The sequence below is a fragment of the Pleurodeles waltl genome, chromosome 5 (genome assembly GCF_031143425.1).
Source record: "Pleurodeles waltl isolate 20211129_DDA chromosome 5, aPleWal1.hap1.20221129, whole genome shotgun sequence".
Classification (NCBI taxonomy): Eukaryota; Metazoa; Chordata; class Amphibia; order Caudata; family Salamandridae; genus Pleurodeles; species Pleurodeles waltl.
The window spans coordinates 649,582,410-649,607,665 of NC_090444.1; the positions used below are offsets into that span (position 1 = coordinate 649,582,410).

The 25,256-nt window shown below is 47.9% G+C and overlaps 1 protein-coding gene across 4 annotated transcripts in view; it reads left to right on the forward strand.

Annotated features, from left to right (window-relative positions):
* The window catches only part of AK9 (adenylate kinase 9), an 824,487-nt gene that overhangs the window by 708,897 nt on the left and 90,334 nt on the right, over positions 1-25,256 (forward strand). For all 4 annotated transcript variants that reach the window (XM_069234515.1, XM_069234516.1, XM_069234517.1 and 1 more), the window contains 2 exons: positions 19,520-19,737; positions 24,455-24,651. In XM_069234515.1, coding sequence (XP_069090616.1) covers positions 19,520-19,737; positions 24,455-24,651 — 415 coding nt within the window. The remainder of the gene's footprint in view (positions 1-19,519; positions 19,738-24,454; positions 24,652-25,256) is intronic.

Sequence of the window (25,256 nt, forward strand, 5' to 3'; positions counted from 1 at the left end):
CTTTTCCAAGGAAGCCCAAAAGATTTGGAATTGGGCCTCGCAGCAAGGCATTAGACTCACAGTGGTGCATCTCCAGAGGATAGAGAACAATATAGCAGACTCACTCAGAGGACAAAGATCGAGCTGCCACAAATGGGAGCTAGACCAGTCTGAAGTGGATTACATTTTTTTCCCAGTGGGGGACGCCCAAAATTGACCTGTTCGCCAGCAAATAGAATGCCAAATGCCGGTACTTCGCAAACTGGCATCCCCAAAAGGGGTCTTGGGGAATGCGTTTTCCATAGCTTGGTCAGGCATCTTTGCTTACGCCTTTCCTCCAATTCCACTGATCCCAAGAGTCCTCACGAAAATGAAGACAGAGCCGTGCACCCTAATATTGATTGCTCCGTACTGGCCTCGCCAACACTGGTTGGCAGAGCTTCTTGTTCTATCAATTAAGCTTTACATTCCGCTCAAACCACCTCTACACTTGCTGACAATGAACATGGGGCAAATATCGCATCCGGATCCTCAGTCGATGCGATTGTCAGCATGGCTCCTGAACACAGGGAGTTTGCACATCTGAATAGGGACATTTTGTCCAGAGCTAGAGCAGATAGCACTAATAAGGCTTATTCTTGCAAGTGGCGAAGGTTTTGTTTCTGGTGCCACCAACGACAAATTGATCCACTGTCCTCACCACCGGAACAATTATTGCCTTACTTATTACATTTAGCGCAATCAGGCCTGGCGCACTCATCCATAAAGGTGCATCTGGCGGCAATAGCTGCATATAGACGTTCAGACTCTTCACCTTCACTGTAATCTTCTAGAGAAATCAAACTTTTTTTAAAAGGGTTTTTCCTCCATTCAGACCTCCTGCTCCCTCGTGGAACCTGAATATTGTTCAAACAAAGTTAATGAAGCATCCATTCGAACCAATCCATCGTGCTTCGATCAAATACCTTTCTTGGAAAGTTGCTTTACTGGTGGCTCTCACATCAGCCAGACGGGTTAGTGAGATTCAGGCCCTCTCCATACAAGAGCCGTTTTTGCACGTCACACAAGACAAACTACTACTTCGCACAAACCTGCACTTCATACCGAAGGTCCCTTCGGATTTTCACATGAACGAGCCCTTAGTTTTCAAAACTTTTTTTCCACATCCATCTACTCCTGCAGAAAGAGCGTTACACTACTTAGTCATTAAGAGATGTATCAAATTCTACCTGGATAGGACTAAGTCCTTCCACCGCTCCAATCAATTGTTCGTAGCTTACAGTGCACCCAGACAAGGTCAACCGCTCTCCAAACAGAGTATAGCCAGATGGATATCCTCAGCCATTCGTTTCTGCCATCAAGCAGCAGGCAAACCACTGCATTCATCAGTCCGTGCTCACTCTACAAGGGCAGTTTCTTCCTCAGCAGCACTGTTTGCGGTGGTTCCTCCACAAGACATCTGTAGAGCAGCGACATGGAAAAGCTGCCATACATTTACAGGACGTTAATGCTTGGAAGCACTATCGCAAGGAGAGGTAGCAGTGGGTCAAGCAGTCCTCAGGAACCTCTTCAGGTGAAGGTGAGCCATCTCTTTCATCCCTCCATCCTAGATAAGGTATGCACATTGTTTGTATCCTGTTACTGTTCAATACGGATGCTATGCATTTAAAAAAAAAAAGGGAAAAGAAGAATAAAGGGACAGAGGTAAAGATGAGGTGAACAGACGATATGTTGTTTACAGTATTGCTTTATTTATATATGTATATATGCAAACGTTTTGTGACGTACATAGCTGCAATATTCCAATGTGCATAAGTACTGCTCGTTACTCTGATTCAAGCATATGAATCTATGAAAGTTCCAATACTGGAGTAAAAAAATTAGTTACTTACCTGTAACTGTAGTTCTCCGGTATTGGAATCTTTCATAGATTCACATGCGACCCACCCACCTCCCCGGAGAAGCTCACTTTCATCTCTCTCTTTCTGTTTCTGTTCGCTGGAGCTTCTCTCAGGAGGATTCTAGAGGGTGGTGTTGTCTGATTGGTGGATGCTCAAGTTTGGTCCTTTTCTTAAAATGACTGTGATAGACTATTAAATTAAAGAGGCCTAAGGCCCTTGTGTTGATATGTTTCATCATTACTTGTGTAATTGTACCGGAGGCTCCCATCTCGACGACGGGGAATGATTCAAGCATGTGAATCTATGAAAGATTCCAATACTGGAGAACTACAGTTACAGGTAATAACTAATTTATTTTCCATCGGGTCAACTTAATAAGAGTTAGTTCCAATGAATCCCAGACATCCTATTTAACTTACAACCCAATCCATTAGGCCAGCCTGATTAGGGTTGCTGCTCTGTTCCCCCACATTTACATACTAAAATCTCTACTTATTGCTGGTTAACCTAAAACCCTACTATATTTTTTAAAACCTTTAAGATCACTCAACAAAGCTAAACTGCAACCAGGTCAAGATAAACTAAAAGGTCCTCTGCAAACATTGTCAACATATAAGCCATTTTACCATTGTTGATGACATGCAGAGTGAAGTACTCCATAGAAAGTACAAAGCGTCAGTAGATGCCTTTGCCCTATGCCTCACTTAAGCACTGCATGCTTGGAGAGACACATATTTAATTTATTTTTATTTTTTGCTTAAGGTGCAAACATTATTAGCTACTACTACTTTATCACTTTAATGGCCTAATGGAAACATAGGACCTGATTTATACTATGGCAGTATGGACATTTTTTTGCAATGGCAACGGAGTATCCATACCATCAAAACTTTGTTTTGTTTTCTTTTTTTTAAAAAGAAAATCCTGCTTCAGGATTTTCCTTTTAAAAATAAAAATAAAACTGTTTGTCATAGGCTCCATCATGTTTGACAAAGCTGTGTGTCAAATTGCAAAGAGCATTGACAGGAACTGTTGTGGTGGTAGTTCCTGGCTATGGTTTATGAAATGGTCACCGTCTTAGCGATCATTTCATACTTTGCCAGACGGAGATGCATCTCCCAAAATATAAACAGGCTGCACAGTTTGGATTAGTCCTAAAGTTTATATTCTGCCCTGTCCAAGGTATTTTGTTTTCAAACATGTTAACAAAGATGCATCTTCCTTTCAGACTTTCAGTCCTGTGTATGACCCAATGGAAGTTGTTGTAGGAAAGTAATATCTTCCCTGGCATGTTACCCCAGTACTCATAGTTTGTGGCCTATATGTGTTCCCTCTGCGGTGCCTAACTGTGTCACTGAGGCTCTGATAACCAGAATCTCAGTGCTTATGCTCTCTCTGCTTTTAAAATTGTCACTGCAGGCTAGTGACCATTTTCACCAATTCTGATTGGCACACTGGAACACCCTTATAATTCCCTGGTATATGGTATCTAGGTACCCAGGTTATTGGCGTTCCAGGAGATCCCTATGGGCTGCAGCATTTCTTTTGCCACCCATAGGGAGCTCAGACAGTTCTTACACAGGACTGCCACTGCAGTCTGAGTGAAGTAACGTATAAGTCTAACCCTCACTTAGTGAAGGTTAGGTGCAAAGATACTGAGTGTGAGGGCACCCTGGCACTAGTCAAGGTGCCTCCACATTGTTCGGTGCAATTTCCCCAGACTTTGTGAGTGCGGGGACACCATTACACGCATGCACTACATATAGGTCAATACCTATATGTAGCTTCACAATGGTAACTCCGAATATGTCCATTTACATGTCTAAGATCATGGAATTGTCCCCCTATGCCAAATCTGATATTGGGGTGCCAATTCCATGCGTCCCCGGGGCTCCAGCATGGACCCTGGGTACTGCCAAACGAGCTCTCCGGGGTTTCCTCTGCAGCTACCGCTGACAGACAGGTTCCTGCCCTCCTGAGGTCTGGGCCCAGTCCCAGGAAGGCAGAACAAAGGATTTTCTCAGAGAGGGTGCTACACCCTCTCCCTTTGGAAATAGGTGTTAAGGGCTGGGGAGGAGTAGCCTCCCCCAGCCTCTGCAAATGCTTTTAAGGGAACAGATGGTGCCCTCCTGCCATAAGCCAGTCTACACCGGTTCAGGGATCGCCCAGTACCTGCTCTGGTGCGAAACTGGACGAAGGAAAGGGGAGTGACCACTCCCCTGTCCATCACCACCCCAGGGGTGGTGCCCAGAGCTCCTCCAGTGTGTCCCAGACCTCTACCATCATGAAAGCAGAGGTGTGAGTGCACAATGGACAGCTCTGAGTGGCCAGTGCCAGCAGGTGACGTCAGAGACCCCTCCTGATAGGCTCTTACCTGGTTAGGTAGCCAATCCTCCTCTGAGGACTATTTAGCGTCTCTCCTGTGGGTTTCTCATCAGATAACGAATTCAAGAGCTCATCAGAGTTCCTCTGCATCTCCCTCTTCGACTTCTGGCAAAGATTGACCTCTGACTGCTCCAGAACGCCTGCAAAACCACAACAAAGTAGCAAGAAGACTACCAGCGACATTGTAGCGCCTAATCCTGCCGGCTTTCTTGACTGTTTCCTGGTGGTGCATAATCTGAGGGCTGTCTGCCTTCACCCTGCACTGGAAGCCAAGAAGAAATCTCCCATGGGTCGACAGAATCTTCCCCCTGCTAACTCAGGCACCAAACTTCTGCATCACCGGTCCTCTGGGTCCCCTCTCATCTTCACAAGCGTGGTCCCTGGAACACAGGAGCTGGATCCAAGCGACCCCGACAGTCCAGTGGTCCTTATGTCCAAATTTGGTGGAGGTAAGTCCTTGCCTCCCCATGCCAGACAGCAATCCTGTGTACTGCATGATCTGCAGCTGCTAGGGCTTCTGTGCACTCTTGCAAGGATTCCTTCGTGCACAGCCTAGCCCAGTTACCCCGCACTCCGTCCTGCATTGCTCAACTCGCTGAGTTGAGCACGGGCTTCGTGGGACCCTCTTTTGTTGTGTTGAGATGACCGCTGTGCTCAGATATCTTGAATGCCCGTTCAAGTGCTTCTGCGGGTGCTGCCTGCTTCTGCATGGGCTCTCTCTGTTGCTGAGCGGGGCTCCTCCAAGGGGCGACCTCCTGGTCCTTCCTGGGCCCAGGCAGCACCAATTATCTTCAACCACGACTCTTGCAGCTAGCAAGGCTTGTTTGCAGTCTTTCTGCGTGCAAACAACTCTGCATCCTCTAGCACCCCGTGGGACATCTTCTGAGCAAATGATAAGTTCCTGGCACCTTCCGTTGTTGCAGAATCTTCAGCTTCTTCCACCCAGAGGCAGCCCTTTTGCACCTTCATCTGGTGTTTAGTTGGCTCCTGTCCCCCTGGACACTTGCATGACTCTTGGACTTGGTCCCCTTCCTTTACAGGTCCTCAGGTCCAGGAATCAGTCTTCAGTGCTTTGCAGTGAGTTGTTGTCTTTGCAGAATCCCCTATCTTGACTTTACTGTCTTTCTGGGGTAGTAGGGTAACTTTACTCCTACTTTTCAGGGGCTTGGGGTGAGGTATCTTGGACACCCTCAGTGTTTTCTTACACTCCCAGCGACCCTCTACACACTACACTAGGCCTGGGGCCCATTCGTGGTTCGCATTCCACTTTTGGAGTATATGGTTTGTGTTGCCCCTAGGCCTATTGTTTCCTTTTGCATTCTATTGTATTCTACAGTGTTTGCACTACTAACTGTTTACTTACCTGATTTTGGTTTGTGTGTATATTTTGTGTATATTACTTACCTCCTAAGGGAGTATATCCTCTGAGATACTTTTGGCATATTGTCACTAAAATAAAGTACCTTTATTTTTAGTAACTCTGAGTATTGTGTTTCTTATGATATAGTGCTATATGATATAAGTGGTATAGTAGGAGCTTTGCATGGCTCTCTATTCAGCCTAAGCTGCTCTACCATAGCTACCTCTATCAGCCTAAGCTGCTAGAACACTGCTAATCTACTAATAAGGAATAACTGGACCTGGCACAATGTGTAAGTACCATCAGGTACCCACTATAAGCCAGGCCAGCCTCCTACAGTTGTCAGAAGTCTGATACTCCATAACAAACTCAGACTGATCATGGCCAATAAACTAACAGTTGCTTTTCAAGACTACTGACTGGAATTCGAAAAAAAATATCTTCGCACCCCTAGTGATAACTGCTTTGGGTCGAGGTATGGCAGCAGGAGGAATATTATTGAAGCTATGCTTTTGGTTTTGAAATAAAAAATGCTGCTACACCTTCCATTGAATCTGAAGCTCCTTTTATATAGTCACATGGTTGATCTGTTCCCCGTAGCCAGGCTTGGAATCCTTAATAGTCAATGTTTGCATAGCATTGTCCATGCCTTTTTATGTGAATCAAACGCCATCCAGTCAAGTGTAACGATACAGAACTCAACCCCCTTCAGCACCCCAGGGCATTCCAGCTAGTGGAGATGCCCGCCCCTCCAGCCACTGCCCCCACTTCTGGCGGCAAGGCTGGAGGATATAATGAGAAAAACAAGGAGGAGTCACCCACCAGGTAGGACAGCCCCTAAGGTGCCCTGAGCTGAGGTGACCCCTGCCTTTAGAAATCCTCCATCTTGAGTTTGGAGGATTCTCCCAATAGAAATAGGGATGGGCCCCCCACCCCTCAGGGAGGAGGCACAAAGAGGGTGTAGCCACCCTCCAGGCCAGTAGCCATTGGCTACTGCCCCCGAGACCTAAACAAACCCCTAAATTTAGTATTGAGGGGCAACACTGAACCCAGGAAATCAGATTCCTGCAAACTGAAGAAAGAAGGACTGCTGACCTGAAAGCCCTGCAAAGACGACAGAGACACCGACTGACTTGGTCCCAGCCCTACCGGCCTTTCTCCATACTCAAATAACCTGCACAGCGACGCATCCGATAGGGGCCAGCGACCTCTGAGGACTCAGAGGACTGCCCTGAACCTGAAGGAACAAGAAACTCCTGAGAACAGCAGCACTGTTCAAAAACAGCAACAACTTTGCAACTTTTTAGCAACTTCCAAAGAGCTCTCTCTTCCTGCTGGAAGCGTGGGACTTCTCACTCTGCACCCGATGCCCCCGGCTCGAGCTCCAGAGAACTAACACCGCAGAGAGGACACCCAGGCGACTAAGAGGATGTGAGTATCCTGAGTCGACCCCCCCTGCACCCCTTCAGCAACGCCTGCAGAGAGGATCCAGAGGCTCCGTCTGACCACACCTGCCTGGTAACAAGAAACCCAGTGCCTGGATCTAGCACTGCACCCGCAGACCCCACGACTGAGAGGAACCACCTTCCAGTGCAGGAGTGACCAGCAGGCGGCCCTCTTCCTAGCCCAGTCGGTGGCTGGCCCGAGAAGCCCCCTGTGCCCTGCTTGCATCGTCTAAGTGACCCCCGGGTCCCTCCATTGCTTTCAATAGCAAACCCGACACCTACCTTGCACACTGCACCCGGCTGCCACTGTACCGCTGAGGGTGTGTTTTGTGTGCCTTTTTGTGCCCCCCCCCCCCCCCCCGGGAGAGTCAATCTCCCTGGTCTGCTCCTCGAGGACGCAGGTACTTACCTGCTAGCAGACTGGAACCAGAGCACCCCCTGTCTCCATAGGCACCTATGGTATTTGGGGCCCTCTTTGACCTCTGCACCTGACTGGCTCTCTGTTGCTGGTGTGGTGACTTTGGGGTTGCCTTGAACCCCAACAGTGGGCTGCCTATGCCTAGGAGACTGACTGTGTAAGTGCTTTACTTACCTGAGAGACTTAACCAAACTTACCTCCCCCAGGAAATGTTGATTTTTGCAGTCTCCACTTTTAAAATAGCTTATTGCCATTTTAACCTAAACTGTGTGTACTAGTATTTTAAATCAAAGTTCTCTACTTACCTGTGTGAAGTACCTTGCTTTTTATGTACTTACCTCAAATCTTGAATCTTGTGGTTCTAAAATAAATGAAGAAAATATATTTTTCTATATAAAACCTATTGGTCTGGAGTTAAGTCTTTGAGTGTGTGTTACTCATTTATTGCCTGTATGTGTACAACAAATGCTTAACACTACCCTCTGATAAGCCTACTGCTCGACCACACTACCACAAAATAGAGCATTAGTATTATCTAATTTTGCCACTATCAACCTCTAAGGGGAACCCTTGGACTCTGTGCACGCTCTCTCACTTTTAGATAGTATAAACAGAGCCAACTTCCTACATTGGTGGATCAGCAGTGGGGTCTAAGATTTTCCAGTTGCTGGACTACTCAGCCACTACCTGATTACATTACTAACTTCCAAAAATTGTCATTAGAAACTGATTTTGTGCAACTTTTTTTCTAAATTTTTAAAAGTTCTGCTAGGTCCTTGTGTAAGTTCCTGTTAGCATTTCTCTTAGAGTTGAAAAGTTTGTAAAGTTTAGATTTAAGTTCTAAAAATAGTTTTTAGATTCTTAAAAAGGAATCCCGACTTTTAGAGTGATAATGTCTAATACAGATGAGATGGTGATGGAACTCAACCTCACCCCTTACCTGCATCTAGGGATGTCAGAGTTAAGGTCTCTCTGTAAAATTAAAAAGATAAGAACTGAGTCCAAGCCTACCAAAGTAAAGCTCCAGGAGCTTTTGGCAGAGTTCACAAGAGACCACCCCTCTGAAGATAACCCTTCAGAGGGGGAAGTTAGTGGATAGGAGGATTAATCCCCCCCTCCTGTCCTAACCAGGGAGAACAGGGTTCCTCAAACCCTGACTCCACAAATCATAGAGAGGCTGGTTCTTCCACAGGGGAGACTACTGCCTCTCTAAGCATTGAGGGAAGCCTCAATGAAGATGACCTCCTGTTAGCCAGGGTGGCCAAAAGACTGGCTTTGGAGAAGCAGGTCCTAGCCATACAAAGGGAAAGACAAGAGATGGGTTTAGCTCCCATCAGCGGTGGCAGCAACATAAATATGGTCAGAGAGAATACTGATATCCTAAAAATTCCCAAAGGGATTGTAATATGAAGATGGTGATGATATCACCAAATGGTTCACAGCTTTTGAGAGGGTTTGTGCAACCAGAAAAGTAAACAGATCTTACTGGGGTGCTCTCCTTTGGGAAATGTTCACTGGAAAGTGTAGGGATAGACTCCTCACACTCTCTGGTAAAGATGCAGAATCCTATGACCTCATGCAGGCTACCCTGATTGAGGGGTTTGGATTCTCAACTGAGGAGTACAGGATTAGGTTCAGGGGGCTCAAAAATCCTCGAGCCAGACCTGGGTTGATTTTGTTGACTTCTCAGTCAAAACACTAGATGGTTGGATAACTGGCAGTGGTGTAAATGATTATGATGGGCTGTATAACCTGTTTATGAAAGAACATCTGTTAAGTGATTGTTTAAATGACAAACTACATCGGCATCTGGTAGACTTAGGTCCAATTTCTCACCAAGTATTGGGAAAGAAGGCAGACCATTGGGTCAGGACTAGAGTGACCAAGACTTCCACAGGGGGTGACCAAAAGAAAGGGGTCACAAAGCCTCCCCAGGGGAAGAGTGTTGAGACATCCAAGGGAAAAAGTAAAGAGTCTTCAACAGGGCCCCAAAACCCTGCTCAGGAGGGTGGGCCCGGAGCCTCTTCACAATCCTCAAATGGGTATAAGGGTAAAAACTTTGATCCCCAGAAGGCCTGGTGTCAAAACTGTAGACAGCATGGACACCAAACTGGAGACAAGGCGCGTCCAAAGAAAAGTCCCACAACAACAACTAATCCAGTTAGTACTGAAATAGCCAGTCTCCAGTGAGATCAACAGTGTGCCCAAAGCAAATCATGGTCCATACTGAAGCTACACTAGTCTCAGAGTGTGGGGTGGATTTAGCCACACTTGCAGCCAGCCTGTCTAACATGCAAAAATACAGGCATCAGCTCTCAATCAATGGGACTAGAGTGGAAGCCCTGAGGGACACAGGTGCCAGTTTCACAACGGTGACATACAAACTGGTTTGCCCAGGACAGTACCTGGCTGGACAGGCATATCCAGTCACTAATGCTGACAATCAAACTAAAGTCCATCCCATGGCAATGGTTACTTTAGAATGGGGAGGGATCACAGGCCTGAAATAGGTGGTAGTCTCCTCTGCAATTCCAGTAGAATGTCTGCTAGGGAATGATCTGGAGTCCTCAGCATGGGCTGAGATAGAGCTCAAGACCCATGCAGCCATGCTGGGTATCCCTGAACTGGTGTGTGTCAAGACAAGGGCACAGAGCAGGGCTCAGGGTGAAAAAGAAGTCCTCAAGTCTGGAATAATGGCCCAACCTTCCAAGAGAAAAGGAAAGAAGACTGGGGAACCAGCTTCAACACAGCACAAGAAACAGAACCTCTCTTCCCAGGAAGATGTTCTATCCCCTGAGGGAACTGAGTGCATGGAGCTGGAGCCATACCAGGTTGAGCTCTTGGGCCCAGGGGGACCCTCAAGGAACAGCTGTGTAAGGGGCAAGAAACTTGTCCCTCTCTTGAAGGCCTAAGACAGCAAGCAGCTGAGCAAGAAAAAGGAACTGTCAATGGAACCTACAGGGTCTGTTGGGAGGATGGGCTCCTTTACACTGAGACAAGAGATCCAAAACCTGGTGTTACTAGGAGAGTGGTAGTGCCTCATGAGTTTAGGGAGTTCATTGTGACCTTAGCCCATGACATTCCCCTTGCTGGGCATTTGGGACAAACCAAGATTTGGGAGAGATTAGTCAACCATTTCTATTGGCCCAATATGTCCCAGAAGGTAAAGGAGTTTTGGACCTCCTGTGTCACCTGTCAAGCCAGTGGTAAGACAGGTGGCTATTCAAAGGCCCCCCCTCATTCCATTTCCAGTGGTGGGGGTGCCCTTTGAGATAGTGGGAGTGGATGTAGTGGGTCCACTTGAACCTCCCGCAGCATCAGGGAACCAGTATATTCTGGTAGTAGTGGATCATGCTACCAGGTACGCTGAAGCAATGCCCCTTAGGTCCACTACTGCCTCTGCAGTAGCAAAGGCACTCACTGGTATTTTTTACCAGAGTGGGATTTCCTAAGGAGGTGGTTTCTAACAGAGGTACCAACTTCATGTCAGCTTACCTAAAGCACATGTGGAATGAGTGTGCAGTGACTTATAAATTCACCACACCATACCATCCACAAACCAATGGTCTTGTGGATAGATTTAACAAGACATTGATGGGCATGATCATGGGGCTCCCTGAAAAACTTAAAAGGAGATGGGATGTCCTCTTGCCGTGCCTGCTTTTCACTCACAGAAAGGAGTAGGGTTTTCCCCCTTTGAGCTTTTGTTTGGCCATCCTGCTAGGGGACCACTGGCACTTGTAAAAGAAGGCTGAGAGAGACCCCTCCATGAGCCTAAACAAGATGTGGTGGACTATGTACTAGGCCTACGTTCAAGGATGGCAGAGTACATGGAAAAGGCAAGCAAACACCTTGAGGCCAGCCAACAACTCCAAAAGATGTGATATAACCAAAAGGCTGCTATGGTTGAGTTTCAGCCAGGGCAGAAAGTCTGGGTTCTGGAGCCTCTGGCTCCCAGGGCACTTCAGAACATATGGAGTGGCCCTTACCTAGTGCTAGAGAAAGAGTCAGGTCACCTACATGGTGGACCTAGGCACTAGAAGGACCTCCAAGAGGGTGATCCATGTTAAGCGCCTCAAACTCTTTCATGTCAGTGCAGATGTAAACATATTAATGGTTACAGTTGAGGACCAGGAAGCAGAGAGTGAACCTCTCCCTGATCTCCTCTCCATTGACCCTAAGGATGGCTCAGTAGATGGAGTGAGCTATTCAGACACCTTCTCTGGCCAACAGCAGGCTGACTGCAGGCAAGTCCTCCAGCAGTTTGCTGGGCTCTTTTCCTTGACCCCGTTTCAGACACACCGGTATACCCATGATGTGGACACAGGAGACATTATGCCTTTCAAGAATAAAATATTTAGACAGTCTGACCAAGTTAAGGAAAGCATCAAAGTGGAAGTCCACAAGATGCTGGAGTTGGGAGTGATTGAGCACTCTGACAGTCCCTGGGGTAGCCCAGTGGTCTTGGTCCCCAAACCTCACACCAAAGATGCCAAGAAAGAGATGAGGTTTTGTGTGAACTACAGAGGGCTCAACTCGGTCACTAAAACAGATGCTTACCCCATCCCAAGGGCAGATGAGCTCATAGATAATTAGGTGCAACCAAATACTTAAGTATCTTTGACTTGACAGCGGGGTACTGGCAAATAAAAATGGCACATGGAACAAAAGAGAAAACAGCATTCTCTACACCTGATGGGCGCTACCAGTTTACTGTGATGCCCTTTGGCTTAAAGAATGCCCCTGCCACCTTCCAAAGGTTGGTGAATCAAGTCCTTGCTGGCTTGGATTCATTTAGTGCAGCTTATCTTGATGATATTGCTGTCTTTAGCTCCAACAGGTAGGATCACCTGTTCCACCTGAAGAAGGTTTTGCAGGGCCTGCAAGACTTGCAAGCAGCAGGCCTCACTATCAAGGCATCTAAATGTCAGATAGGGCAGGGTACTGTGGTTTACTTGGGACACCTTGTGGGTGGAGGCCAAGTTCAGCCACTCCAACCCAAGATCCAGACTATTCTGGACTGGGTATCTCCCAAAAACCCAGACTCAAGTCAGGGCATTCCTTGGTGTGACTGGGTACTATAGGAGATATGTGAAGGGATATGGATCAATAGTGACACCCCTCACAGAACTGACCTCCAAGAAAATGCCCAATAAAGTGAACTGGACCGTGGACTATCAAAAGGCCTTTGATACCCTGAAGCAAGCTATGTGTACAGCACCTGTTTTAAATGCTCCAGATTATTCTAAGCAGTTCATGGTGCAGACTGGTGCCTCTGAGCATGGGATAGGAGCGGTCCTGTCCCAAACAAATGATGATGGCCTTGACCAGCCTGTTGCTTTTATTAGCAGGAGGTTACTCCCCAGGGAGCAGCGTTGGAGTGCCATTGAGAGGGAGGCCTTTGCTGTGGTTTGGTCCCTGAAGAAGTTGAGACCATACCTTTTTGGTTCTCACTTCACAGTTCAAACTGACCACAGACCTCTCAGATGGCTGATGCAAATGAAAGGAGAAAACCCTTAACTGTTGAGGTGGTCCATATCCCTACAAAGAATGGACTTTGTAGTGGAACACAGACCTGGGACTGCCATGCCAATGCTGATGGCATTTCCAGGTTCTTCCACCTAGAAAATGAAGACACTCTTGGGAAAGGTTAGTCTCATCATATTTTGTTTTGGGGGGGGCAGTGGATTGTGTAAGTAAATGCCTTCCTTGGCATGGTTACCCCCTGACTTTTTGCCTTTTGTTGATGCCAGTTATGATTGAAAGTATGCTGGGACCCTGCTAACCAGGCCCCAGCACCAGTGTAATTCCCTAAACTGTGCCTTTGTTCCCACAATTGGCACAGCCCTGGCACACAGATAAGTCCCTTGTAAATGGTACCCCTGGTACCAAGGGCCCTGTTGCCAAGGAAGGTCTCTAAGGGCTGCAGCATGTATTAAGCCACCTTGGGGACCCCTCACTCAGCACATGCACATTGCCTCACAGCTTGTGTGTGCTGGTTGGGAGAAAATGACTAAGTTAACATGGCACTCCCCTCAGGGTGCCACACCCACCTCTCACTGCCTGTGGCGTAGGTAAGTCACCCCTCTAGCAGGCCTTACAGCACTAAGACAGGGTGCACTATACCACAGGTGTGCCACAGTGCCCTTTCCTCAGGATATGCATGATACTGAACAAAAGGCCCACCCCCAAGGCGTCACCAACTCAGAAGGCTATTATAGCACAGAGTTATGATGAAGCCAGGAGGGGGGAAGGGAATTAGGGAATGGAACTGCAGGGAGAGATATCTGAAAAGAAACGGTTAGAAAAAATATGCATACATTCATTCATAACAGTATAACTCACCAATAGACTGAATAAAGGCGTCTCCGTGATATCAGATTGAGACCCTTTGTGAAGTGGGCGTAGCCCCTTCTTTGAATCATGGAACAAGAACAAACTGCAACCTCTGAACCTAGAGATGGCAAGAGCTTGGGGCTGTGGTCATACTCTGAATATCAATCATGTAACAATTATGCATTCATAAGATAAATATTTGATCTCAACCTAGAAATTCTCAAAGACTTAAATATGTATCTCACATATTATGCTTCCCAAAAAAAACAATGAAACTATAATTTGCTTATCTCTGAAACGCTTTCACATTTACTAGCTAAGCCTGAAAGTTTACTCATTGAACTTGAAGCGTTTTGTTTGGGCAGAAGCGCCTTGCTTGTTGTTCATGAAGCGCTTTGTTCATTATGCCAGAGAGCGCTTTTACTTCCTTTGTCTGAAGCTCTGCGCTCGTTATGCCAAGGGGCGCTTTACTTATGTGGCCTGAAGCGTTTTGATACTCATGCCCAGATCGCTTTACTCATGTAGCCTGAAATGCTTTGATTGTCGTGCCAAGGGCGCTTTACTCTTGTGCCTTGAAGCGCTTTGCTCGTTGTGCCAAGGGGGTGCTTTTACTCATGTGGACTAAATCGTTTTGATCCTCGTGCCAAGACTGCTTTACTCATGTGGCCTGAAACGCTTTGATTGTCGTGCCAAGGGCGCTTTACTCATGTGGACTGAAACGCTTTGATTGTCGTGCCAAGGGCGCTTTACTCATGTGGCCTGAAGCGCTTTGCTCATTGTGCTAAGGAGCGCTTTACTCCTGTGATCTGGCGCGCTTTGCTCTTCGCACCAAGGCCGCTTTACACTCAGAACTGGAAACGCTTTGCTCGTTGTGCTAAGGGGCGCTTTACTTATGGAAGTAACAACTTCCTTCAAGATTGGGCTCATCAAGACCTTACCGCTACGAGTACGACCTACTTGTATCTGAATTCACCATGGAAACAAGGATACTCCGACTTGCTGTCAATCTGCCATGCAGGAAATCTGCTCTTCTTCAGAGGAACCCCCACGAGGTCTTACTGCAGCGAAGTCTTCAAAATAATGAGCAATGTGCTTGGGTGTGGCTGGGCTTTATAGGCCTGCCACACCCCAAGATGGCCGCTGCCTCTAAAAACCTGGGAATTGTAGTCCCTTCATAGAATAGCACTGATAAGTGCATCTTGTCCACCACTGTCCTGACCCTGCAGCTACATGAGCTTTACCACAGGGCAGGCGATGCTTATGACCACTTGTGGTGCCCAAGAAGCGCCGTAAATACGCGCAGCGGATCTTTGGGCAGGACCTGGACCGCGCACAGCCTTATTCCTGACAAGGTGAGAGCATAGTTCCATGAGTACTATGCCCCTATAGTGTCTATGCAAAACCTTAGACATTGTAAGTGCAGGTTAGCCATAAAGTGTATATGGTCTGGGAGTCTGTCAGTTACGAACTCCACAGTTCCCTAATGGCTACACTGAAATCTGGGAAGTTTGGTATCAAACTTCTCAGCACAATAAATGCACACAGATGCCAGTGTGGTATTTATTGTAAAATACACCCAAAGTGCATCTTAGAGATGCCCTGAATACAAGTTCGACTCCTAGTGCTAGGCTGACCAGTTCCTGCCAGCCTGCCACAACCAGACAAGTTTCTGGCCACATGGGGTGAGTGCCTTTGTCACTCTGTGGCCAGGAACAAAGCCTGTACTGGGTGGAGGTGCTTCTCACATCCCTCTGCAGGAACTGTAACACCTGACGGTGAGCCTCAAACGCTCATGCCTTTTGTTACAGCATCCCAGGGCATCCCAGCTAGTGGAAATGCCTGCCCCTCTGGCCACTGCCCCCACTTTTGGCAGCAAGGCTGGAGGAGATAATGAGGAAAACAAGGAGGAGCCACCCACCAGTCAGGACAGCACCTAAGGTGCCCTGAGCTGAGGTGACTCCTGCCTTTAGAAATCCTCTATCTTGAGATTGGAGGATTCCCCCAATAGGAATAGGGATGTGCCCCCCTCCCCTCAGGGAGGAGGCACAAAGAGGGTGTAGCCACCCTCCAGGACATTAGCCATTGGCTACTGCCCTACTGAATTAAACACCCCCCTAAATTTAGTATTTAGGGGCGACCCTGAACCCAGGAAATCATATTCCTGCAACCTGAAAAAAGGACTGCTGACCTGAAAGCCCCGCAGAGACCACAGACACCAACTGACTTGGCCCCAGCTACCGGCCTGTCTCCAGACTCAAAGAACCTGCACAGCGACGCATCCAACAGGGACCAGCGACCTCTGAGGACTCGGAGGACTGCCCTGAACCCGAAGGACCAAGAAACTCCAGAGAACAGCGGCACTGTTCAGCAACAACTTTGCAACTTTTTAGCAACTTTCAAAGAACTCTCTCTTCCCGCTGGAAGCATGAGACTTCACACTCAGCAACCGGCACCCTCGCCTCGAGCTCCAGAAAACTAACACTGCAGAGAGGAATCCCAGGCGACTACGACGATGTGAGTAACCTGAGTCATCCCCCCTGGACCCTCACAGCAACAGCTGCCGAGAGGATCCAAGGGCTCCCCCTGACCGCAACTGCCTGGTAACAAGGAACCCGACGCCTGGACCAAGCACTGCACCCTCTGCAACCGATGCCCCCGGCTCGAGCTCCAGAGAACTAACACCACAGAGAGGAGCCCCAGGCGACTACGACGACTTGAATAACCTGAGTCATCCCCTCTGGACCCCCACAGTGACACCTGCAGAGAGGATCCAGAAGCTCCCCCTGACCGCGACTGCCTGATAATAAGGAACTCGACGCCTGCACCAAGCACTGCACCTGCAGCCCCCAGGACCGAGAGGAACCACCTTCCAGTGCAGGAGTGACTAGCTGGCGGCCCTCTTGCTAGCCCAGTTGGTGGCTAGCCCGAGAATCCCCCTTGTGCCCTGCCTGCATTGCCTAAGTGACCCCCGGATCCCTCCATTGCTCTCAATAGCAAACCCTATGCCTGCTTTGCACACTGCACCCGGTCAACCCTGTACCGCTTAGGGTGTGTTTTGTGTAGGCCTGTTTGTGTCCCCTCCAGTGTTCTACAAAACCTCCCTGGTCTGCTCCCCGAGGACGCAGGTACTTAACTGCCAGCAGACCGGAACGGGAGCACCCCTGTTCTTCATAGGCACCTATGTGTTTTGGGCCCTCCTTTGACCTCTGCACCTGACCGGCCCTGTGTTGCTGGTGCGGTGACTTTGGGGTTGCCTTGAACCCCCAACAGTGGGCTGCCGATGCCCAGGAGACTGACTGTGTAAGTGCTTTACTTACCTGAGAAACTTAACCAAATTTACCTACCCCAGGAACTCTTGATTTTTGCAGTGTCCACTTTTGAAATAGCTTATTGCCATTTTAACCTAAACTGTGTGTACTACTGTTTTAAATCAAAGTTCTCTACTTACCTGTGTGAAGTACCTTGCATTTTATGTACTTACCTCAAATCTTGAATCTTGTGGTTCTAAAATAAATTAAGAAAATATATTTTCTATATACAAACTATTGGCCTAGAGTTAAGTCTTTGAGTGTGTGTTCCTCATTTATTGCCTGTGTGTGTACAACAAATGCTTAACACTACCCTCTGATAAGCCTACTGCTCACCACACTACCACAAAATAGAGCATTAGTATTATCTATTACTGCAACTATCAACGTCTAAGGGGAACCCTTGGACTCTGTGCACACTATCTCCCATTTTGAAATTGTATATGCAGAGCCAACTTCCTGCACCACTTCTGCACAGAGTTCTGAAGAAGATCAGGCAAGACTGGGCCCAAGTAATATTGGTGGCACCAAACTGGGCACGAAGAGTCTGGTATCCTGAGCTCTTGAACATGGTCATAGTTCCTCTGATCAGACTGACCCTTCAGGAGGATCCTCTGTCGCAGCAGCAGGGGAGGGTCTTCCACCTGAACCTGTCAACTCTGCTGCTTCATGCGTGGAGATTGAGCGGCGACAGTTGACGTCTTTTGACCTGCCACCCGAAGTCTGTGACGTTATCTTGTCAGCCAGGCATCCCTAAACCAAAACTGTATTAGCCTTTCGTTCAAAGACATTTGTGGCATGGTGCATCGTCAAATCTGTCGATCCTCTAACTAGTCCTCTTTCTCAAGTCCTTCTCTTTATTCTTTCCCTTGCCCGGCAGAGTTCCACCTTGGGCACTTTTAATGGATATCTCTCTGCTATCTCTGCTTTCGTGAGGTTACCAGATCAGCCTTCCTTATTTAAATCTCCCATTGTTGGGAGGTTTCTTAAAGGCCTCACACATGTCTTTCCTCCTATCCCATTCATCATGCCCCAATGGGATCTCAACTTGGTCGTAACATATCTTATGTGTACCTCGTTTGAACCGCTTCACAACTGTCGTTTACAGCTCTTAACTATAAAGACTGTCTTTTTAGTTGCCGTTACTTCTGCCCGCAGAGTTAGTGAACTCCAGGCTCTGTCATCTAAGCCACCTTTTCTTGCCATATATCCTGACAAAGTGGTGCTTCGCATGAGGGCCTCTTTTCTACCTAAGGTAGTGACACCCATACATGTCGGACAGTCCATCGCCTTGCCTACCTTCTATGCACCCCCACATCCCTCATGAAGAGGAGAAACTCCACCGTCTGGACCCAAAAAGAGCATTAACGTTCTATCTTGATCGTACAAAGACTTCCAGGTGGACGATCAACTCTTTGTGGGATATGTGGGTGCAAAGAAGGGGAAGGCGGTGCAGAAGAGGACCATTTCACGATGGGTACTCTTATGCATCAAAATGTGCTATCCTCTGGCTAAAAAGCAAACTCCCAAAGGTTTGCGAGCTCACTCCACCAGAGCTACTGCTGCTACGACAGCGCTAGCACGGGTGTTCCAGTCCTGGATATCTGTCAGGCAGCGACGTGGTTATCTGCACACTTTCACCAAACAGTACTGCCTAGACAATCAGGTCCAAAGGGACGGCTACTTTGGCCGTTCGGTTCTGCAGGAGTACTTGGTGTGATCTTGGTTCAGCCCACCACCGGAGATGGTATTGCTCGAGTATCTATTCAAAGGTAAGGAATCTGCAATTAGAAGTCTCTATCAGATGTAAAAGTTATTTACCTTTGGTAACGATCTATCTGGTAGAGACATATTCTAGTAGCAGATTCCTTACCGACCCGCCCATCCTTCCTGCACTGCAAACTGATTTCTAGGGACAGGAACTTCCCCTTAAGGGCCCTAGTTTTGGCGCACCACTCTGTGTTATTCATGGCTCCGCGCTACTGGTGTGGAAAGTCTTGAAAAGAAACTGACGTCAGCGCGCGGGGTGGTGCCAATATACGACCGCAACATCATCACGGCAAACACAACGCCAGCGTCGCCTGCTGGATCGACCAACCCCACCCGGCGGCGCGCAGAGGTACTGCTCGAAGAAAAATCTCCAGCTCCTGTCTGATGCCTGGGGAAATTCAAAGGTAAGGAATCTGAAAAGGTAAGGAATCTGCAACTAGAATATGTTTCTACCAGATGTATCGTTACCGAAGGTAAGTAACTTGTACTTATAGCAAATGTATGTTTGGCATCTTGTATCGAATCATAAAAAAAGTTCACTTGAAGCTGGTAATATCAGTGAAAAAATACATTGATTTGAAATGTGATAACATTTTTTTTTTTCTTTTTGACCTTAGACCTTATCCTCTCCCAGACAGCCCCCAGATTCTGGCGGTGCGCAATTCTTGGTATAAACAAGAGATCAAGGCGATTAGGGAGTTCTATGAACAGCAACATCAGAACTGGTGTGAGATTGATTCATGGCGCAGCAAGTGGTGGATCTGGAACAAAGTGACTGAGGAAATTCAGGCGAGCATCAAATGCATCCAGGATTATCTGGAGAGAATAAAAGAAGGTAAGGAGCCACTTTGTACTTTATTTTCAATCCACAGGTCTCCTAGTGCTGTGCAGATTAAAAAATACAACAACTTGAATTTGAATTCTGCTGTACCAGTATTTGCAACTTGTGCAGTTAATAGTCAGGGGGTAATGAAACTTAATGGGCCCCTTGTAAAGTACATGGAGGGCCTGCCCCCGACTCAGTCATGAGCTCGCAGGCCAGGCAAGGGGCCTGCCGCCTGTGCACAGTGTACTGCCCTGAGGGGTCCCCCTGGACCTCCCACCACCCCCGCACCACAAGGGCTGAGGGGACTAATGTTACACCACTGTTAAGAGTCCCTTTTGAGGCTGATCTCTCATTTATGTGACTCTTTTAAAGCCTAACTAATTAGTTACCAGTAACTTGTTTAAAGTGCATGGGTCGTGTAGGAAGTTGGCTCTGTATCTACTATCTCAAAGTAAGAGATAGTGTGCACAGAGTCCAAGGGTTCCCCTTAGAGGTAAGATAGTGGCAAAATTAGATAATTCTATTGCTCCATTTTGTGGTAGTGTGGTTGAGCAGTAGGCTTATCAGAGGGTAGTGTTAAGCATTTGTTGTACACACACACAGGCAATAAATGAGGAACACACACTCAAAGACTTAACTCCAGGCCAATAGTTTTTATATAGAAAAATATATTTTCTTAATTTATTTTAGAACCACAAGATTCCAGATTTGAAGTAAATACATAAAATGCAAGGTACTTCAGACAGGTAAGTTAGGAACTTTGAATTAGAGCAGTAACATACACAGTGTTAGTTAACATGGCAATACGCTATTTTAAAAGTGGACATAGTGCAAAAATCAACAGTTCCTGGGGAAGGTAAGTAATGGTTAGTTTTTCAGGTAAGTAAGGCACTTACAAGTTCAAGTTTCTGGGCATAGGCAGCCCACCATTGGGGGTTCAAGGCAACCCTAAAGTTACCACACCAGCAGCTCAGGGCCGGTCAGGTGCAGAGGTCAAAGAGGTGCCCAAAACACATAGGCGCCTATGGAGAACAGGGGTGCTTCCGTTCCAGTCTGCCAACAGGTAAGTACCTGAGTCCGCGGGGGCAGACCGGGGGGGTTTTGTAGAGCACTGGGGGGGACACAACTAGGCACACAAAACACACCCTCAGCGGCACAGGGGCAGCCGGGTGCAGTGTGCAAAGCAGGCGTTGAGTTTCAGGTAGGAAACAATGGAGGGACCCGCGGGTCACTCTAGCGGTGCAGGCAGGCACAGGGGGAGCTTCTCGGGACAGCCACCACCTGGGCTAGGCAGAGGGTCACTCCTGCATTGAAGTTTGGTTCCTTCAGGTCCTGGGGGCTGCGGGTGCAGTGTTGATTCCAGGCATCGGGTCCCTTGTTACAGGCAGTCGTGGTCAGGGGGAGCCTCTGGATTCTCTCTGCAGGCGTCACTGTGGGGGATCAGGGGGGTCGTCTCTGGTTACTCACGGGCTCACAGTCACCAGGGAGTCCTCCCTGAGGTGTTTGTTCTCTGAATCTAGAGCCGGGGCATCAGGTGCAGAGTGAGAAGTCTCACGCTTCCGGCGGGAAACATGCAGTCTTTGCAAGTTGCTTCTTTGTTGCAAAGAAGTAGCTGGTTTTGAACGGGGCAGCTGTTCACAGGAGGTTCTTGGTCTTTTAGGCCAGGGCAGTCCTCTGAGGCTTCAGAGGTCGTTGTCCCTGTCGGATGCGTCGCTGGTGCAGGTTTTCGAAGTTTGAGACGGGCTAGTAGGGCTGGGGCTAACGCAGTTGTCATCTTCCTCCTTCTCTGCAGGCTTCTAGGTCAGCAGTCCTTGTTTCTTCAGGTTGCCGGAATCTGATTTCCTGGGATCTGGGGAGCCCCTAAGTACTGAATTTAGGGGTGTGTTTAGGTCTGGGAGGGCAGTAGCCAATGGCTACTGTCCTTGAGGGGGGGCTACACCCTCTTTGTGCCTCCTCCCTGTGGGGAGGGGGGCACATCCCTAATCCTGTTGGGGAAATCCTCCAAACTCAAGATGGAGGATTTCTAAAGGCAGGGATCACCTCAGCTCAGGACACCTTAGGGGCTGTCCTGACTGGTGGGTGACTCCTCCTTGTTTTTCTCATTTTCTGCACCAACCTTGCTGCCAAAAGTGGGGGCAGTAGCCGGAGGGACGGGCATCTCCACTAGCTGGGATGCCCTGTGGCGCTGTAACAAAAGGGGTGAGCCTTTGAGGCTCACTGCCAGGTCTTACAGTTCCTGCAGGGCGAGGTGAGAAGCACCTCCACCCAGTACAGGCTTTGTTCCTGGCCACAGAGTGACAAAGGCACTCTCCCCATGTGGCCAGCAACAGGTCTGGTGTGTGGCAGGCTGGCAGAAACTGGTCAGCCTACACTAGACGTCGGATTGGTATTCAGGGGGCATCTCTCAGATGCCCTCTGTGTGTATGTTACAATAAATCCCACACTGGCATCAGTGTGCATTTATTGTGCTGAGAAGTTTGATACCAAACTTCCCAATTTTCAGTGTAGCCATTATGGAACTGTGGAGTTTGTGTTTGACAAACTCCCAGACCATATACTCTTATGGCTACCCTGCACTTACAATGTCTATGGTTTTGCTTAGACACTGTAGGGGCATAGTGCTCATGCACATAAGCCCTCACCTGTGGTATAGTGCACCCTGCCTTAGGGCGGTAAAGCCTGCTATAGGGGTGACTTACCTATGCCACAGGCAGTGTGAGGTTGGCGTGGCACTCAGGGGAGTGCCATGTCGAATTAGTTATTTTCTCTCCACCAGCACACACAAGCTGTGAGGCATTTGCTGAGTGAAGGGTCCCCAGGGTGGCATAAGACATGATGCAGCCCTTAGAGACCTTCCCTGGCATAAGGGCCCTTGGTACCAGGGGTACCAGTTACAAGGGACTTAACTTGAGTGCCAGGGTTGTGCCAATTGTGGAGACAAAGGTACAGTTTAGGGAAAGAACACTGGTGCTGGGGCCTGGTTAGCAGGGTCCCAGCACACTTTCAAATCATAACTTAGCATCAGCAAAGGCAATACGTTGGGGGTAACCATGCCAAGGAGGCATTTCCTTACAGAGGGTCATTATGAATACGACAGTGTTTACCGCCGTGTTCATGCTGGCGGTCATTTCACTGAGCGCCAGCCCCCTCGAGACCCTGCCGGCCGAATAAACCACATTCTGCTGGGCCTGTTTCCACCCACCGGCTCAGCAAAATGCAGGGCCGGGGCTTTGCTGGGGGCTCCACATGGAGCTGCCGTCAATGCCGCTGTGCAGTGGGTGCAGCCGTACCCGTCCCGCAGATCACTGCCCGTAAATCGGGCAGTGACCTGCGCGACGGGGCACTGCCCTTCGGCCCCTGCACTGCCCATGCCAAGTGCATGGGCAGGGTAGGGGCCCCCAGGGGGGCCCCGGAGCACCGCTTCCGCCAGCCTTTTCATGGCGGTGGAACCCGCCAGGGAAAGGCTGGAGGAAAAAAGGTTCATCATCCGGAGGGCAGCGCTGCTTGCAGTGCTGCCCTTTCGGATAATGATTTCCACCATCGTGAGGCTGCCTGTCGGCGGTAGCCTGGCGGTGGTGGAAGGCCGCCTGTGGCGGTCCCCACAGACTTAATTATTTGGCAGCTGAGACCACCATGCAGGTGGCGGTCATTACCGCTGCAACCGGCATGGCGGTCTCAGCCGCCAATGTTCATAATGAGGGCCTATATCTAGCTGCAGATTACTTACACCGACCCATGCCTTCCCGCTTGCGGACTCATTTGCTAGGGTTAAGGTGATCCCTTTCAGGGATCTAGTTTGGACACACATTTCATGGCTCTTCACTCCTGGCTTGGAAAGTCGCAAAAGAAAAGTAACCGACGTTGGCACCCCTGGGTGGCACCTGTAAAGGTGATTGCAACGTCACATCCGGCACCAACGAGTATTGCTCAAGCAAAAGTTTCCAGATCCAGTCTGACGCCTGGGGAAATTCAAAGATAAGGAATCTGCAGACAGATATAGTCTCTAAGAGATAATGCATTACCGAAGGTAAGTAACTTGTTCATCTGTGCATATTGTTTGTGTTGCATTTTGTTTTTCTGGTGATGTTGTGGTATTATGTTTCCTGCCAAAACCAGTGAAAGGGCTTTAAAATTCCAGTTATAAGCAACTATTTACCAAGGTCTAGCGGGCAAAATAGAGTTTCTCCTGATGGCCCACTACTTCATACTCAGGTCAGCCCAAATGCATGCCAGAGACTAGCCCTAAATCAGCAGATCCAGTGTTCACTTAATGTTTGTACTGGTTTAGGATCTTTTTCCAGCTAAGGGATTTCGCGATGATATGATCCATAGTGTTTATAGTACAGGGTTTCCAAAACAACATACTTAGGTGGTCCAGGCTTAGGAGCCTTACCCCGTATTACATGCAAAACTGCATGTACAGTGGATTTCAAAATATAAAATTTGTTGACGTTATTTGTACCGAGTACTAGGATGAGTAAAAAAGCAGCTGTTACTGTGGAAGCATATTGCTTTTGCAGGCACATAAAGTACACCTATTGCAAAAGCTAAATAGTTTAATGATGTGATAATGCAGATGCTAAAAGTACCTGCAATATTGACATGAAACAAATATAAAAAGGCAAATATTGCTTTACACTAAGATACATATAGTATCTGTAAATTGCTTCCCATGTTTTATCCTTTCTTATGATGACTGGGTAATGCTTTCTCCTGTTGCTAATAGGTAAAGCGGCCAGTATTAATAACCTCTGTATAACTCCACAAGAGTTGCAGTCTCGGCTGGGAGAATTTGCACAATATTGTCCTGTCAGCCTGGCTCAAAGGGGCGAGCTGGTTGACTGCTCGGTAACCTCATCTCTCGAGTTTGCCGCCGAGTTCAGAGGGCGCTACTACAAAATGGTTTCCCAAGAAGCACTGAATGTAAGTATTGTCTTTGAAAGACTTAGCTAATCCTTATGTTTATGATACTGAAATGCTTTCTCCTTGCTTTTGCCTCTTTTTTTTAAGTTCATATTCAAAATTGGCTCATCAAGGAATGTCTGATATACCTGTCTGTATGCATAAATGTCCTACTATTATTCGTGTTAATAAGTGTGCTACTCTTGTATTTTTGTATTTGATACAGCTTTATTTTCATTTACATGTCACTATTGTTTGTATATGTGTGCATGCTACTATTGATTATCGTTATGGGTGTGCTACTGTTGTTTGTACGCATTGATGTGTTGCTATTGTGTGTGCTCATATCTATACTATCTGATAGAGACTTCTAGTTGCACATTCCTTACCTTTGAATTTCCCCAGGCGTCAGACTGGATCTGGAGATTTTTCTTCAAGCAGTACCTCTGCGCGCCGTCAGGTGGTGTTGGTCGACTCCACGCGCGTCATTGGCGTCATGCTCACCATGATGACATCGTGGTCATATATAGGTGACACCCCGGCGCGTTGATGTCAGTTCTTTTCTTTCTGCGCCAGCCTACGAGCAGATCCGGAGAAGAACTACCTCAGTCATTTTTTGACTACTT